Source organism: Platalea leucorodia, assembly GCF_965183815.1.
Source record: "Platalea leucorodia genome assembly, chromosome: 7".
NCBI lineage: Eukaryota > Metazoa > Chordata > Aves > Pelecaniformes > Threskiornithidae > Platalea > Platalea leucorodia.
In genome coordinates, this window is record NC_138829.1 from 13043532 (window position 1) to 13061848 (window position 18317).

General features: G+C 38.9%; 1 protein-coding gene across 18 annotated transcripts in view; it reads right to left on the reverse strand.

Moving 5' to 3' along the window:
- Positions 1-174: 174 nt before the first annotated feature.
- Positions 175-18317, reverse strand: part of WDR20 (WD repeat domain 20) — a 50184-nt gene continuing 32041 nt past the window's right edge. For 3 of the 18 annotated variants that reach the window (XM_082318480.1, XM_082318478.1, XM_082318482.1), the window contains 2 exons: positions 15206-16483; positions 3787-10507 (listed from right to left, as the gene is read on the reverse strand). In XM_082318480.1, coding sequence (XP_082174606.1) covers positions 10418-10507; positions 15206-16483 — 1368 coding nt within the window. In that variant the 3' untranslated portion in view covers positions 3787-10417. The other 15 variants (XR_014228905.1, XR_014228909.1, XM_082318484.1 and 12 more) reach the window with 13 other exon arrangements.

Here is an 18317-nt window from a genome sequence, read left to right on the forward strand (position 1 = left end):
ACTTCAGCAGTAAGGCAATCCAGTATTTGTTTGAATACCTAGCACAGGTTTATATGTATAAAATAAATATATGTGAACCTAGCATAGATTTATATTTATATTTTTATATATATATATATATATGTAAAAAAAAAAAAAGAAAGGTGTGATGCTAAACTTAGGAAAGGAATTGAGGACTGCAGCTCTACGGGCAACACAGTGTAACAGTAACCTCCCACTTCTACCTTTGGAACTCCGCGCCAAAGGTGCCATGAGCTTCTCCAGTGGTTTTTCCAGAGAGCAGGATGCTGAGTTGCTTGGCCCTCACGTATTTGGAGTTGAGCATGGTGTGCAGCAGTAAAAATGATGGTCTAAAAATAGGTAACATTGTATCTGAGGGATCTTGCTCTCCGCAGGTATTAATTTCTTAGAAAATTAAAAAAAAGAAAGGACAGATCCTGCTACCCAGCCTTGACTGATCATTCAGACTCGGAGCTCTCTTACCCGGCATTATACAGGAGGCCAAGGCTCATATTATCACGAGTCTGTTCCTGATGGAGATACGGTGATTGTATTGGTAGCTTCCCATAATCTTTTTCTGGAAACCTCAAACCACAGATGCTGAAGTTTAAATATTTCAACATTTCAACTAAAAAAAAAAATTCCCTCAGATCGTTTATGCACAAGATACTTTCCTGTTTTCAAAAGTGTTATTGCAACTGTTTGCTTCTATAATTAATCTATCAGGTAGGTATTATTCATACACCAGGAAAATGGTTGCTTTTCTGAAAAAGATGAAGTCAGAATCTTTGGTAAGTTTTAACTTGGAGAGAAGAGGCTATCAGAGTAATATCTTGTACGTTACCAGTCATTCTCTCTCACGTACTCTCTGTCTGGGGCTGTCAGGCTGGTGTAATGAAAAAGGCAATTTCACATTCAGCAGATCATTTCTGCTATGAAAATTGGAAATTTTAAGTGAAGGACCACATTGGTATGTTTTCTTCATTTATTTTACGCTCTCAAGTGGATCTTACACAGTTTGGCACATACGGCGCTTCGCGGGTATTTATTTCATAACACGTTTTTTGCTGTTGCACTTCTGGGGACAACGTACGCTTCCCTGGCTGTTGGATTAGTAGGCAAACTTGTGTTTTCCCGCCTGCTTTATTGTTACTAAACTACAGACTGGCAAGTATTGTTTCTGCCCTCATTCTTCCAGCTAAAATTCCATAGCGGGATGATCTGCGTTCCACTCACCTTTACATTTTTTTTTTTAACATAGTAGGAAAAAGTTATTTATTAAGAGCTGTATCTATAGTAGAAAACTCTAAGTTCTTTCCAGGTAAGTTATTAGTATCCCTTTTCTTCCTAAAATATTGTTCTTCCATATGGAATAAAGGGTGGGATGGGCAGTTCAAGCTTCAAGATGATTGCCCAATAGTAAAGGAGAGGCTGAAAAAAGAAAAACCACACACGCTCCTTGCACGCTGTTTAACTATCATCTGTAGCAGGGCCGGACTCTGCAAACAGCTATGGAAGTAGCTGCTCCTATTACCCCAGTGTTGGCTGCCACGGTCCTTTCCGTGCTGGTTTTGTGGTTTTCCAGCTGAAGGAAAACAAATCTTTTAAAGTCATGACGTATTTTCTCAACTGTTTCATTTTGACTCGGACCGTATGAAGCACTTTTATAAATAAAAGAAGTCCAGAGGGAGATAACTACACTAGTTTTCAGTGACGAGGTTTATCTGTATTTTAACAGTTAAACCCACTATGTTAATAAAACAAAACTTCTGAACAATAATCCTGCTCAGTTTCAGTATTTTCCCCATTCCTCATATTTTAGAAGAATGTAAGTAGATAAGAATTGTAAAGTACAGCTCCATCTTTAATACAGTAGACAATCTAAATGCCAGCTTGTGAATGTATCTGGCAGTTCTCTACAGGCTAGCTGCGTGACAAGAATAAGACCTAGTGACAAGTAGCTACTGCAGTTGTTTCTCCCCACATTTTCATTCATTTCCTGAAAAAAAATTAACTTCTCATGCCTGAAACGTCTAAAGTTTACTTGCAATTTAAAAAAGTCTCCCCAGCTTTATTGTTGGGAGCGCAGGACGGGCGTTACTGCGTGCCCTCGGCCTCGGCCTCCCTCCCGCCCCGCCGCCAGGCTCAGCGAAGGCCGAAGGGTGAATATCCCTGCACAGCATAAAGGGAAAGATGCGGCGGATACTTCTGTCTTCTCTCGCTCTGGGGCTTGACACGGAGCAACATCTCTTGGGGGGGTTAATCTTTGCAAGAACTATTGAAAACAATCTAAGTGTTCTGTTGCTGACTGATTAAAAATAACGCAGCAGCATTAAAAGTAATGAAGCAGCATTAAACTATACAAATACGTGGATATGTCTATCTCCGTAACACTTAACAGTTTAAGAGCGTTGAATTATAAATGAGATGCCTGATTTAAGACAAACAAGTTGTCTCAGAAACGCATCTACTCCAATATGTTGACCTAATTTTAGGCTGCCAAGTCAGAAAGCGCGTGCATCTGCTGCTGCTGGATCTTTCCCTTCACAACTCCCAAGACAAATATGCGGGATATCTGATCAAAATCCTCACTGTGTGACAAAATCCTTACCCCGCAAAGCTGTCTGTCTGCAGGGCTTCTGCTGCGTGATGTATTTAGAGATTTAAACCATTAGGGACGAGAATAGAACAATGTTACTTCACTTTCCTAATTGAAATTCAACTATATTAAATATGAAGCAATGTTCTAGATGATATTTTTGAAAGGAATTTGTTCTACAAGGTTTAGATGGTATTTCTGTACCAAACATTTAATTCAACAAAGGATTGATTACATCAAAAGTGATTGAATTTGAACAGAAAGTAAACAAAAATGCATATTCAATATAGTTTAATATGTATTTTCTGAATTAGAAATATCACTTTCTTAAATGAATGAATTTCTAGTGTAATGATCCATTACTCCCCTCCCCCATCACTGAATTACATTATTTATACATATAATACAGAGCCGATTGCAGTTGGAAACAACAATATTAAAATAAATGTTTAATAGATACAAAGGATCTTTTCTCCACAACATAGTTTTTCTGGTGTCTGGACACCAATTTTAAAGTAATTCTCTATTAGCATTAAACTATTTAAGTGCAAAACAATTTTGTTTTAAAAATCTATGATTGCAGCATCCATCTTCCTGAATAACATTTTGAAGCCCGAAAGTAATGACTTTCCTTTGCCATGAGTGCATTCCAGGCTGTCTGCTGGCCATCTCCGGTTAAAAAAATCAGTGCAAAATAAACAATGGTGACGTACTAGTTTACCCATTGAACTTACTTGGATTTAAGAAACATACTTTATTTTACACTATATATATATATATATATCTTTTATTTATATATTTATAGAGAGAGATTAAATTACACTGGACTTGAAAAGTATAAAGAAAACCAAAAATGTTGCTATTTTTTCCTGCAGCACCAAAGGAAGCTTTTTTAAATTTTTTTTTTAAATGACAACTCTTCCTTGGGTGAGCAGCCTAGCAGTATTAGCTGTAGTAAGAACTCATTACATTATTCCTTTGCAAATTACTATGTGATTCACATAATTCCATGTTTACACTCTGCCACGTTATAATTTGTGATGCTCTTTGCCTGAAGAACAGCTCCTGGTTCCACTGTCATTACTTCTTGTCCTGTGTTCAGGGATTTGCTAGCAGTAGTGTGATGGCTATACTACAGTTCCACTTGGAGAATTGGCCTGGTTTTGGGATGACAATAAACCCTGCAAACAAAGCAGTTTACATTAATCCAGCAAGAGAACCTGACAGTAATTTTATAAAGTTCTTAGCCTGAAGCTAAAAATGAGCACAATTTGTTTTTACCGCCGCTCGCGTACTTTAGGCATCAGCACCTGCTTTCCTACCAAAGAACCGCAGCCCCGCTGCGCCAGCCGAGCAGCGCACAAAGAGCTTTCAGCAAGTAAGAAAGCGCGTGCGTTTGTGGCACGCGATGAATCCGATCCCAGCATCTGATTTAATCCACCTTGCGTTTTGAGTCATCGTGAACTGTGAAACTTTAAAAAATCGTACGCCAAAAAAGCGATCAGCATTTTATTAGGGTAGCAACAAACCAACCTATTCCAATCTTAACAAGTTTGACACCTAACCTGATACAGGGAAACGCTCAATCTCTCATATGCTATTGAATATTACAAGCTTTGAATAGAAAAATAGATTATCTAACCAAATATTTATTTGGTAATTTTAAAAGAGAATGAAACACTGCGCGAGAGTTCAGTAAAGATTTCCCATTACAATTTAAGCTTGCATTCGGGAAAACTTGTTCACCAGCTCCTTTAACTACATCGCCGCCATTCAAATCAAAGGAGACTGACTTCGCTTCGGCCGCGGTCCCGCGACCGCGCGGCACCCCCGGCTGGCCAGAGGCTACTGTTGCGGATTAAGGCAGCGATACCTTACAGACGGACCGCAATGGACGGGTGCCATTTCAGATTTAGGTATAGTAGCCCCTTTTTAATCATTCGCATAAAAGTAACTCTATACATGACTGACTTAGGAAAAGCTTGATATCAAAATACTATGTAGTTGTCTTGCAAGGTCTTTATTTAGTTACAACGTGTGCCAGCAGGCTGAGGAGCACAGCGGCAGCTCGGCTGGAAGCCCACCAGTGAGCATCATGGTGCAACGCCTTACCACGTAGGCATGATAAACGCACTTTCAGCAACTCCTCCGAACAGCTACCAGCTTAGGTTCTTACCTCAAAATTAAGATCCTGTGACTCAGATCCATCAAACTAGACAGGCTCAGGCAGCCATTAGCACACAATGTAGGATTAGGTCCCACCTCCAGAATCTACAGGAGCTCTTTCTTGCTCGGATCCAAGCGCGGAAAGGTCGTGACTGACGGACGAAACCCCCGACCACAGACAGAAGAGGTGGAAGGAGGGCTGCGCTGCCTGGATTCAAGGCATCAAGTTTCTACTAAAACCATAGCCCTTCCTTTTAAAAAACATCCAATCTACCAGTTCAGACATATATACATCTGTAGGATTTCTAGCAGCCAGTGTGCGCACACGCGTGTGTGTATACACACGTGCACGCATTTTATATTACATTTATATATCATAAATTATGTGGCGCTTAATGTGGTGCCTCTGCGGGAACTAGAACACTTTCGCTTGTTGGTGTAGTGGATATCCGATTCAAACGCTGTTGAGGTAGACTGAAGTGGGTTGGTCTTTAATCTTGGACATTCAGGATGTGCAAAGATACTGCATATTTCAGGAGAAGAGAACAAAAGTTTCCTAGTTATTAGTTAAGGAATAGATGGTGAAAAAAGGCAGAATTTTAGAGCAAACAATGGAAGCACTTCTGCAAATTTTTACCAAGAAAGTTTTGTTCAAAAGAGACGAGGATGAATCAGAACTCTATGGCTCGTTACCGAAGCGTCCTTCGGAAGTCTATTAAACCCAGCAGCAACTGGAAGGCCTGTCTTGCCAGAAGATTACATCCACTAAGCAACGGTCAAGTACCCTGGAAAAAGACGTCCAAAGGTATTGTTTTCAGTCTTCAATAAATCACTGATCCAAACTGTTCATATGCAAATACGTGCTTTATAAGCACACAGGAAGTACTACGGATGGCATAATACAAAGTCTTTTTCAACAGGCTCATAACCATGCTATACAGATGAAGAGAAATAAGCTCTATTCTAATATCAGGTTTACACTGTAATGCAAGCAATTGTCAGGAAATAAAACGAAGAGTCATTCATTTTCCTACAACCCCTCTAGAAAGAGGCGGCACAGACTGAAACGCCGTGTGGTGCCTTGTTCCCCGTGAACTACCAGACACTCGGGAATTCAAGTGCCAAGACCAGGAGCAAGGAGCCCCTCAGCAGGTAGCTCTGAGTAAGTGAATACTGGGAACTCCTTACGTTTAATCCTTGCTCTGAATTAATTCTGCAGCTTTGAGCAGGCAAGGCAGAGGAACACCAAAGCAGAAAGAATCGCAAGATCACTATCATCCTTGTGCTACTGCAGTCAGACAGGTCAAAAACTTCGCAAGTACTGCCTTAAAACTCGACCAGCCTACGATGGCATTTCCAGAGCTTCACCTCTGCGACAGAGATCAGGAATTTTGTGAGTTCTTCCAAGTACTTAATTTCAGAAGACATCTTAGACCTTAGATGCTCGCACAAGAAAAGCAAGAATAAGAATTTGGTTTTTAGGCACGGAAGTTTTACCGAAGCAGTGAACGTTCTCGGTGGGTCCCGAGTGACGGAAAAGATTCTATAGAATTTTGCCCTTGCATCAGAGCCTTTCAAGCGAGGCCATTTAAGAAGTTAATGTTGGGTGTAACATAGGAAGCTTTAGAAAGCCACATCAGAAAAGCAAGTGAGGGCTCAAAAAAAGTTACAGTTTTGATACAAAAGTTACCCTATAAAAAGTCTGATCTGCAATACAAAGGGCGTGAGACTAGAATATTTGTAATTGCATTCTCTGGAAATAATATGGCAGATAAGGTTATTAAAAAAAAAAAAATTACAGAAAGCTCCTGCCTGTAAAGAAAGACTAAAGAAATTAGACCACAGTGGTTTTTGTGATTAAACCACCCAGTCCAGTCAACCGGGTGGCAAAAGACAGAACAAAAGCTGCAGCAACTTCTCAGTGCAAGAGCAAAGCTGCGCGGCTCGCAGCGTGACAGAAGGCGCAGAGCGAGGTGCGACAGCTGCCCCTCTGCCGCGCGGTGCAGTGCATCAGCTTGAAGTTTAAGAACTAACATCACGCTGAGCAAGCGGCAGAAACAAATTAAAAGACTGTTCAAAGAAACTTTGAAAATAAATGTAGCCTTTTATTAGTAGTATTATTTTGTCAGCGTGGGGGTCTAGCGGGGGTGGGAAATGGAACAGTTATGAGACCCAAGCCAGGAATTTGATAAAACAATCTTCATCTCAGCCCCAGGGAGGGTCCTCCACGTAGGTGCTGCATCACCTGCCGCCTTAACGGAGCGCCCCGCGGCCGAAACGCGCTGCTTTTGCAGAGATCACTGTCGCTTCTCTTAGTGTCAATCAGCAACGCGAGAGTATCGAACACAAACTGTTTCCGCGCTGGCTGGCAGGGCTACGCCGTGTTTATCTCTGCATTCTCCGACTTCCCAAAACACACAGGACTTTGCGTATTTGGTAGAAATAGGCTTGCATGGGTAGGAATGAAAAGCCGTAACACATACGATCAGTAAGGTCACTTCCACCCGAGGTTCATGGCACTCAGAGCTGTGGGCTGTTCAGAGGGACCTGCAGCAGTGTTAGGAGTAACCCATCTCACAATTAATGAGATTGCAGGGGGGGTATTTTTTTTAAAAAGCTCCACATATGCTCCAGCCAAAAGTTTCCGTTTTTTTCCAAAGATACAGAACATAAGGTTTCACAACAGAAACTAGTTCTATGGAAGATCAGCACATCATTGCTGTATTTAAAAAGAAAGAAACCAGGAAGATACCACTAAGTAGAAAAAAAAAAGCCATCAGTAACTACGGAGTTAATATTTTCTTCATGTGGAATCATAGAATCATTAAGGTTGGAAAAGACCCTTAAGATCATCAAGTCCAACCGTTAACCCAGCACTGCCAAGTCCACCACTAAACCATGTCCCTAAGCACCACATCTACATGGCTTTCAAAAACCCCCAGGGATGGGGACTCGATGTAAATTAGAACAGGACTAACGGGAGCCAAAGACGCAATTGTACGTAGTTTCCCTAATCTAGCGACTAAACTGCAAGTTTGGACACGGGAGCAGGACACGGGGAGTTACGGTCGATGTGCTGCCGCACAGCGCGCAGCCTCGGCCCGGGACACGGGCGCTCCCCAGGAACGGAGCTCAGCCGGCGCGGGGTAACCTGCGGCTCTCACAACTCCGCACCTCCTTCCTACCTGCTGTTTTGAGACTGACAGGTAGAAAAAAAAACCAAAGGAAAGGGTCCAATGTAACAACCAACCAATGTTAAAAACAAAAAAATCAAACCCCTTTTGGGTTTAATTGGTTTTAATTGGTCCTATACTAATTCAATTAAACCTATTAAAAAAAAGGCTGAATTAATGAAGGCCCATACAAAAATGGCATTGATTTGTTAAACCCTTTCTGCTATTGCCAGTATATGAAATAATTGAAATTTATTATTTGAAGAATATTCCATGGTTAGTTTATTCTTGCCCAGAACTGGGATATTCCTGGAGTAATTTGAAGTAATCTGGACCGAGACCTTTGCTTGACAAAAGAGCCCACGGTCCAATACAGTATTGGAGCAATAATAATATGCCAAAACGGAACGAGATTTTTCACATTTGCTTAAAATTCTGTAGTCAAATCAGCTAAATTGGTTTTAAGATTTGCATGAACAAAATCTCCAACAGTTTCTTATCCAAATTAATCAGCATTTATTAGCATAAGTCTCTGAGCTGCATATACTCACTAAATCAGGTATTAATCTCTAATGGAGTCATAAAATTAATTGAGAATGTTCACGGAAGCACATGCTGAACATTCACATAACACACTACAGAAACATTTCGTATGGGATTTCGGGGGATAGAGCAAAGCTGATACCTAGCTTTACACAGTCTAGATGTTCACTAAACAGAGTTTTAAATATACTGTCTTCCGTTTGCCCTTTTTTTTTTCCCCTTTGTTCTAGTAGCATTACAGAAAAGTATAAATGCTTAAACCACTTGACACCAGATCTTGTAAAAGCACATAGCAGCATCAAGGAGGTTTCACTTGCAGCTTCTCTTCTGTGTACATAAAGGAGTTTTTCTCCAAACAGAGGTGTATCACCATTTTACTCATTGTCAACGAGAAGCCAAGGCTGCTAGAAAAGCAGCAGGCTAAGACTAACTAAAAATCTGCCTAGTGGTATTAGGCAAGATTACTTCAAGACAGTATATGATTGGCAAATGGAAGATATGCATGTCCAAGAGAAAAAAAAAATAATTTAAGATGCAACTACTTGTGTGCTGGGAAAAGCACAAGTGTCTTTTGCCAGCAGAAACCCGATTTGGCTCGAGCAATAGGACCCTACGCTTCATTTAGGTAGTAAGGGCTCACATGCGTAGGAACGGTTGTTTCTCTAGCTTCTTCAAACTACAAAAGTCTGTAAGGTTTAAAATTTTCAGATTAGAAAATAATGAAATTGAGATAAACCAGGGAAAACCTCAGGGAAAAGCATGTGACTTAGGGCAACCCCATCTGGGTTAGCTGTAAAGCAAATGTGATCTTTGCAGGAGAAGAAATGAGTGAAATGAATTTGATAAGGTTGATCAGCACCTACCTAAAATCTAACTTCAAAAACCAGGAAATAATGCGATCATACAAGTTATTTCCTTGAGAAGTTTGTGTAACACTATTAAATAAAGACAAGCAAGGCGACACTTTCACGTTCCAAGACATCTTTTGCCAAAGTATCTTCCATGACCACAGAACCTGTGGAAGTTAGATTTGTTTCATGCTCACGCTGACGGTTGAGAAACTGGTTTGACCAAACAGTTCTTGCATCATTTGGTGTAACTGGATGTTCCCAGAAGCTTTCAGGACAGATTTCATTTTGTTCCTCCATTGGCACCTGTTCCTAAGTCCTCAAGCTCACATAAGACGATTTCCTCAGCTTTAGTCTACAGAGTATTTTCACCTAAGAGACAAACAGCGTCCTACCTCAGTTAGACTGGGCCCAAAGTAACTAACTTTTTCACTGAAAATTCTCAAAAGTGCCTTTGAAACACTTTGGTAAATATCATTTGTTTGGCTCCTTCATCGGTTAACACAGAACCACTGCTGCGAGGGTGACACAATCCCTAGTCCACTCAGACGGAAGGGCAACATCTTAAGTCGTCGCCTAAATTGGTTCCAAGAAATTCTGCAGCCAAAGTTTTAGACTAGTTTAGTTCTAGTTCAGACGAGTTTAGTTCTAGACTAGCCACAGTTTCTCTAGGAAGAAAATGCTTGAATCACCTGAGCAAGCCATAGCCTCAAGGCTGTAAATTCAGCACTCATTAGGTAAAATGTCGAGATCTAAAGCTGGACTAAAGAACATACCCTGCACCAGAGTCCGCAGAGGAAAGAGCTCCTGTAGAGTCCTAGAAGGACCGACAACGCTCTGCCCCAGCTCCTATCTGACAGGCAGGCGGAGAGAATCTAGATACATCCGTGTCCGTGTTTTACTGAATCTGAGTTTAAACAAGTTTGATAAGTGGTTTGATAAGTATTCTATTTCATATTACTCTAGTCCTAAAAAAAAAAAATAAATATCATGAGACATGACCTTATCAGCAAGATTTAAACATCGAAATGTATGCATCATCTTGAGATGAAGTGAAACATTTACTCAGAGCAGGTTACAGGATGCGATCAACTTCTTACTTTAAAATATGGCAAGTTAACAGCTTTCATTTTGGCCATGTGTTCAGCACAGTATGATAGCATAAGACCACCTAAGGACTGCAAGATAAATTAAAACTCAAACGTGGAAAGGACTATTGAAAGTTATCTACATTTACAGTTCAATCACACATTTTTATTTAACATCAGTATACAGAGGACAACCCCAGCAAGTTATTTTGTAATGTCAAGTATTTAGTAAAGTTCTTCAGCTGTAACAGTGACAATAGAACAGCTAAAAATAAGCAGTATGAAACAAACATGATCTTAAAATTATAAATATACCAACAATACTTCTTAAAGCTTAATTATTGCAACAGTTAAATTAACAATAGTTCATGTTAGAAAGGCTCTATGAAATTTATTCAAGTTGTCAAGAAATTAGATGGAAGTGTAAAAAGGAAATACATATGAATTTTACTTTTGATTTTCACTAAAGGTAGTCAATACAATTTTGTACAGTATCACCTAACATGTCAATCTTTAACAAACTCCAGTATACAGAATTCATAAAATGCAGAAAAAAATATTGTTTAATCTTTACATGTAAATCGACAGTAAATTAACTGACACAAATTTTATTATTGTAACATAAGCAGGCCAGCATTTTAAATATTAATTTAGTAGCTTTATGTTGTTAAAGGGGCAGACATATACAGTCATTCCAAGTACATAATCAAATTTTAAGAGGTGATAATTCAGAACATGGGTTTTCTAAAAAGTGTTTAGTAAAAGTCATGTTATTTCCTAATCCAAACATCCTCATCATAAAGCCTTTACAGGGTTATGATCTCTCCTGGCTTTACTGGAGCCACTAGTCACACCTCCTCACACACGCACGCGCGCAAACACACATACCTTGCTATAAATATCACACCAGTGTACTAGGTTTAAATTCACCCTGATAATGCGGGTATGCTATGTGCAACTTTGCTATTATGCACATTACAGAAAGCTTTAAATTTCAGCATGGTAACCTGAAGTCATATAGCTGTGTTTCAGTTTTACTATAATCATCCCTGAAGTTTATACAGATACCGTATCACGTTGAAAGAAATCTATTTGATAGTACTTAAATACCAGCAATTGAACTTCAATTGTAATGATGAAATGCTCCTTTCCATTGAGGAAGAATTAGTATGTATAGCTGCTCATCTCACTCAAATATAGTACATGAATGTTTAAGTACTTTCACTAAAACAGAAGTCATACTAAAACATGATACTGTACTACAATTGTAGTTAACTAGAAAATTCAAGGATGTTATAATTTAAGTCTAAGTTTTCCTGTACAATAAGTCAAATAAATAAAGTCCATGTGCATGTTTTACAAAATGGTAGCATGTTTATCTTGCTAGGTTATACACTGCCATTTCACCTGCTCCTACTTCTGGCCAATCTTACCTTGAGCTTTCTTACAGGGAAACAACTCATCCGCAACTTTTGCTTAGATAAAATGGAGTCACTGTACAAGACGGTCAATAGTTAATTCTAAAATCAGACACAGAAATCATATAGTTTCTCTGACCACTAAGTTCTGTGAAAACTTGTTTTGCATGTCGAGGTACCACTTTGGTTGGGGGGGGGGGGGGAGTGGTTTTTTGGTTTTTGTCTTTTTTTTTTTTTTTTTTTTAATTGCTTCTGCAGGTCCTGTAATTCTTTTTGAAGTAGCTATAAAAAAAACATGTTAAGTTTACCTTGGTTCCTTTAAAACTCTTTTTCTGCATTTTCAGATCAATACAACCATTCTATAGTCCCATTTAGGTTTCCCATCAGGGGCTGGGAAAGACAGCGGGGGGAGAGGAGACAGGTATCTGTCACCATGTTGGGAAGAAAGTTCACACTCTTGTTAAGGCAACCTATTTTTCTCACCACCCTGAACCTTCTTCCTCAGGAACAGGCTAAGAAAAAGTGAGAGTAAAAAATTGAAACTAATGAATCCTGAGCATCATTCAACTTCTTTCTTACTGCATTTTGCCATTCACTTGACCTCACTCTCATTAGGAGTTAGTACAACAGTTCTGGAAGTGCAATGCAAGAATGGTATATCCAGTGAGGAAGCTCAAGGTATGATTATGTATACACTGAAGTAGTAATTTTGAAGGTTTATAAACAGTCAGGACACTCTGTAAGCACTGTACAGCCTATCAGCTATCATAAGGATCACGGCTGAAGAGACCTTTCTGGATTTTTTTCCACTAAGGGCAGCACCAGCCCAGCCAGAAAAGTGAAGAGCATTTGTCATACACCGTCCAATTACCCAGCGCGTCTTTTGACGGCTACTGAAAATGAGGGAAAGGGTAGCACTGGCTCAATGGCAATTACATTAGACACTGCAAGCCTGCTTCAGTTTTCCATCCAATTCTTTCTTTAGGCTGGCAGTGGCATGAATTTAATGAAGGCCTTTTGAGGCAATGATGGAAGAAGCAGCAAGATTCAGAGGCTTTCACTCTAGAGTTGGCAGAGAACAATGTGACTGAGTTTTAAGATCACTTGGGGACCCATATTTCAAAAGGAAGACTAGAAATAGCAGCTTTAAACCCCAGAGTAATGGGATAGCCTAGGATAAAACAGCTGGCGAAACAGAAATGAATGGTATATAACCCAGTAAGAAAGACATTACCATGAGTGTTTTATACTTTGACAATTTTCATTAAATAAAATTAAGTGCTTTCCTATAAACAAAAAGGATGCTTATAACGTCCTTCTGGCACAAATATTTTCCTATCAAAGCCCTGTAAACATGCCACCAAAATTTAGTTTTTACCAGCAGAGTGAGCTCACTAGAAATGCAAGTGAAATCAGAAAAACAAATTAATTTGAAAATTTCTAAGTAAATACTTCCTAAACAATATGGCATTTACATCAGTGTGCAATATATTAATTTTGAAAGTGATAACTTCAGCATGAAAATTACTTACCTGTAATTAAAGTTTTCCATATTGGCCAATACATAAATCCTGATTTTTTGGTACTGCATACTTTATCTCTGAAATATTTGAAATGTCATATTCCAAATCAAAGTCAACACACAAAAATATTTAAGTTATACCCAGTCTAACAAAACCCATCTCGGCCACTGAAAATAAATTTAACAGTGTAGTGTTTAGTAGTATGCAATGGAGTTTTAGAACAAAAAGAAAATATAGGTTACAATAGAAATCTGAGGCACTGCTGTACGTGTATAAAGTTAATTCATAAGACGTGAATTGCACTGAGTCACAGAAGTGATAACTGCTTTAGTATTTTCATTTAGGACAAACATTTAAAATAGTTTAGTGTTTTGGGAAGGGTGCTCTTTTTTCTTTCTTTTTTTTTTTTTTTAATTAATGCTGGATCTGTAGTTTTTAGGCAAAAAATACTTTTACGTAACACCCTCCTCCCTTCTCCCCAGAAAAGGGTTTACAATTTTTCGTTTTAGATTCAACCTTTAAATATGCATTCAGATGCAGAGCAGACACAGCTCTCTACACATACCTATGTTGTGACAAATTTGATAACATCTCAAAGAAACTTACATTATACAAACAGTTTTAAGAAAAAATATTGAGTTTTACTTGAAAGTTTATAGCAATGAAGATGTGGTATATAAATATATACAGTACCTCCACGTCAAAAGTCAGATTTATGAACCAAATGGTTAAAACCTAACGAACATCAGATTTTCATTTAGGATGCCCAACGTGGCAATATTCAGGTATTACCAGGTTATTTCTTTTTCTTCAGGTGATAACCTACATCCCCTTTCAGAATTTTTCACAAAAACAATGGTTCTTTTTGCTACATCAACTCTGGTAATGTTTTCATAGCTGTAATCCTTTAAAACGTTGCTGGCAAACAAAGCTATTGTAGCACAAAGTACTTTTTAATAAAATAATCACCACGTTTAGCTTCATTCAAAATTTAGCTTGCTATACACTGGACAGAAGAAAAATAAAGTTTTATCTGTGTTCAAGTGCATTAACAACAAGAGTTAAAACTAGTAATATATTTTAATGAAGGTTCAACTGATAGAACAGGTGCCATCAAAAAGCACGAGCTTGTCGATGATCAAATTGCCTAACAAAACTGACAGGAACATAACACTGAAACTGCTTAGAGAAAGCTTGCATCATTTTCTCTAATTTAACAAATACATAAATCAAAAATTAGAGTTCCTTGATAATACTGATTCACAATTTCAAGAGCATAAACTACAGTCAGTAAAGGGCTCACAAATCTGTGCATAAAATGGCTGACGTTTTAATAAGAAGTGGTTTTACATTAATGGCAGGCCACCACAGAAAAGTATGGAGGAACAAAACACTTTGGTTTTAATTTTTTCAGAGGCTCACATTTCTCATTAGACTTAAAAGCAGCAGCTTTTCATAAGCTGCTCTCATTGGGAGTGCTGTATTTTGTAGAAAACATCAGAAGGATTATAATTATTTTAGTGATTGACAGGTTTTACTTCAATTTTTACATAAATAGCTTTCACCATATTGTGGTTATGCTTAAGTATAAGAACACTGATCAATAGTTTAGATGCACAGTATTTATTTCTTCTGCTGGAAGGCAACTATACTTAATAATTGTATCCAAGACACTTCAAATCATTCAGAAATATGGCATGCAGTATCCAAAAGTATGGCTCTGAGGATTTTTTTTTTTTTTACATTAAGCATAAAGAAATTTTATATTCAACATTCATTTATATTTCAAGAAAACTACCTATTCAGAGTTCTAGTTCTTTGATGCAGCATTAAGGATTAAAACTTACCACTTTACCAGGCCTTGCCCATGTGCAAATAAATCCCTCCTGACAAGCAGTGACTATACAGTCTTCAAGAAAAATTAACACAGTCAGTCTTTCATGTGCTATCTTTTTACAGATAAGAGGCTCTAACAAGGGAACATCTTCCATTCGGGGACAGAGAGGTGTTCCCAAAGTTTTAGCTGGGTCCGTTTTGGTTTTAGTAACTAGGTTCAGTTTGTCACTGCTCTTGCTAGATATATGTCCCATGCTATGATTTCTCTTGTGATCTTTTTCATGGTGTCTTTCCTTCCGATCGTGTAGCGATAAGGTTGCAAATTTACTAACGCCAGAAGCAATGGCACCATCCATGACACTGCTTTTACTGCCAGCATTTGAGACTGCCGAGTGTGGAAGGCTGTTTGACCGTGGAAGAGGAGGGGGTACAGAGTTTCCAGGTGTTGTGATACTGTTTCCGTTACTTCCCGGGTTAGTTCCACCACTTCCAGCAGGTGGACTTGTGGCATTCATGACATTTGTATGTGTCCTTGCTCTTGAGAGAGGTTGGTGGGGGAAGAGGATATCTTCTGTAAGATCCCACAAACAGAGCTGCGTGTCCTGGCCTACTGAACCAAATCTATACGTAACACTTACTGGACGACTGTCTGTAGAGTTCCTTTTGGATAGCCTAGATTGCGTACTATTTGCTCGATCTCTGCCAAAATGAAGGTCTTGGAAATCCTCATCACTTCCGCTAAATTCCATCGGGTCACTCTCTTCTACACTAGTGGTATATGGATCAAACGCAACAACACTGACCCACGATTTATGTCCGTGGCCTCTCGCTATTACTCGACAGTCCACGAAAGACCAAACTGTTACCAAGTCATCCTCTCCACCTGTCACTATGTATTTCCCATCAGGACTCCAACACACACACAGCAGTCCTCCAAAGTAGCTTTTCATTGTACCATGCAATTCCACTGAATCAAAGTTAAACACGCGAAGAAAACCATCCTGGCTCACACACGCCAAGAACTTCCCATCTGGGGAAAAGGCAAATTCATTCAGGGCACCCTCACCTACTGTCCATTTAAGCAGAGGGTTTCTCGTGGATTTACTCTTGCAAGTGTGAACTGCAAAACTTTCTCCTTGCTTAAGTAGCTGGTAGTGCGGGGCTGTGGTACCACAAGTGTGCTCCACGTTATACAAGTACATATTGCCACTGGAATGAGCTACTAGGAAAAGGCTTTCCGAGCCTGGCACCCATTTTACACAGGTTACTCTGGACTTGTCTATTAGTCTCTGTGAAAAACAAAGAAGATACACATCAGAAAGTCTGAAAATCAAAGTTTTAATGATTAACTGTAAATCTGAGCTTTCTGGGGGGACGGGGAACAGTAGTTAAGCAAAGTGAACTCAGCTTTCTAGAAAGGAGCTGTGTTACTGTATTTGCAAAAAACTTATCACCTTATCAGGCAGTAAAGAGGAAATTATTTTTAGACAAAGTGCTACCAAAGGTTATTACGGTCCAGTCACATTCCACAAAGAACATACTTCAATCAAGCCAATCTGTTGTTATGAATCTAAAGGTAGTGTTCTTAGGTTTATTTTTCACTGTGTAGGTTGAAGAGCATGTAAAGGAAACAATGAAGAAAACACAGAAAGAGCTAAAGGTAAAAAAGGCAGTTACTCATATGTACTACACAGCAAACAGGTTACAAATCAACAACAGTAAAATTAGATTCTGGTTTTATCTGAAATGACAGATAAAATCCATCCTCTGAAAGAAGAAAAAAAATGAGGCTTTAAGAGCCTTTACCAGCTTTTACTGATTCAGGAAGCAAAAGCTACATAGGCAGTGACCCTGTTATCACGTAGCTGGAAAGTTAGTAGTTAAATGCACAGGGTTCAGTGAATTCAAAAGGCACAACATACTCTTCACCTTGGAATCCCCACCCTCCAATTACTTTCCATTCACTAGCCCAGGACGTGTCCATACTCTCAGTTACCACCTGATTAAGAAGTTTCCTTTAGAAAACAAAATTAAGAATCTATCATCACAAAAGAATGAACACAGACATTAAATAAACATTCCTGATCATAAAGTCTTCAATGCTGTAAGAACTGAGAGATAAAAGTTTGACTCCTTGAGTTTGCTAGTGTAGTTCTGGTGGACGTCTAAAACTTACCAAGTTGGCATCCCTCAATTGCAACTTGGAGACAAGTAATTCTTTACATGCACATTTAAGATTTGTATTTGGCATAGATTGATTATAGGCTGAAAGAGGAGCTGAGCTACACAAAAGGCAAGAATGCAAATACAAAGAGCCTAAGCAAATACCAGAACAAGTTACAAGAGCATTAAAAAACAAAGAGGAAAAAAAAATCCCCAAAACACCTTGCTATGCTGCTTATCACCAAAAAAACCAAACTAAATGGATAATAGATTGACTGTTACCCATTCTGGGACTGTAACTATCACTGGAAAGCAGCACCTGGTCATTTTAGATTATACCTTTGTGTATACTTTTGCTGCTGCCAATCTCAGTGTAAGACCAGGAAGCCTCTCTTCTGTAATTTCTCATTGGTTAAATTAGCCATTTTGTGCTTAAGAGCCAAGAGATGTGACTTAATCTGGGAACTTTTCCTCAAATGCAGTAGCTTTAAAATAACATACTCTTAGCTTCTGTTGCAATATTTTAAATAGTTTGTCATGTGTTCATTGATAAATATCATTTATGTCTCAGTAATGATGATATCAGAAATATTAGACAGAAAGTTACCTGGTACACACCAAGAGAATATGGACAAGGAACATCAGCCCAGCTGGCTTGCTATAGGCAATAGTCTTCTCATTATGAAACCACTGCTAACATGGCAACAAAGAGAAATTTCTTGCTCTCCTCTACTAGAGCAGCTCAACCTGACATACAACCTCTACTCATAAAAGCAGTTGCTCAACTTTTATACTAGAAATGGCAGTTTAAGTCCATGATCATGTTGGGCTACACGATCTTAAATATTGTACAGAAATCCTGCAAACCTGATCTTTACCTCAAGGAGGCTCCAAACAGAAGATTGCAATCTGCAATGAGAACAGATTAGCTCAGAGACAAGATGCAGAGAGACTTTAAGC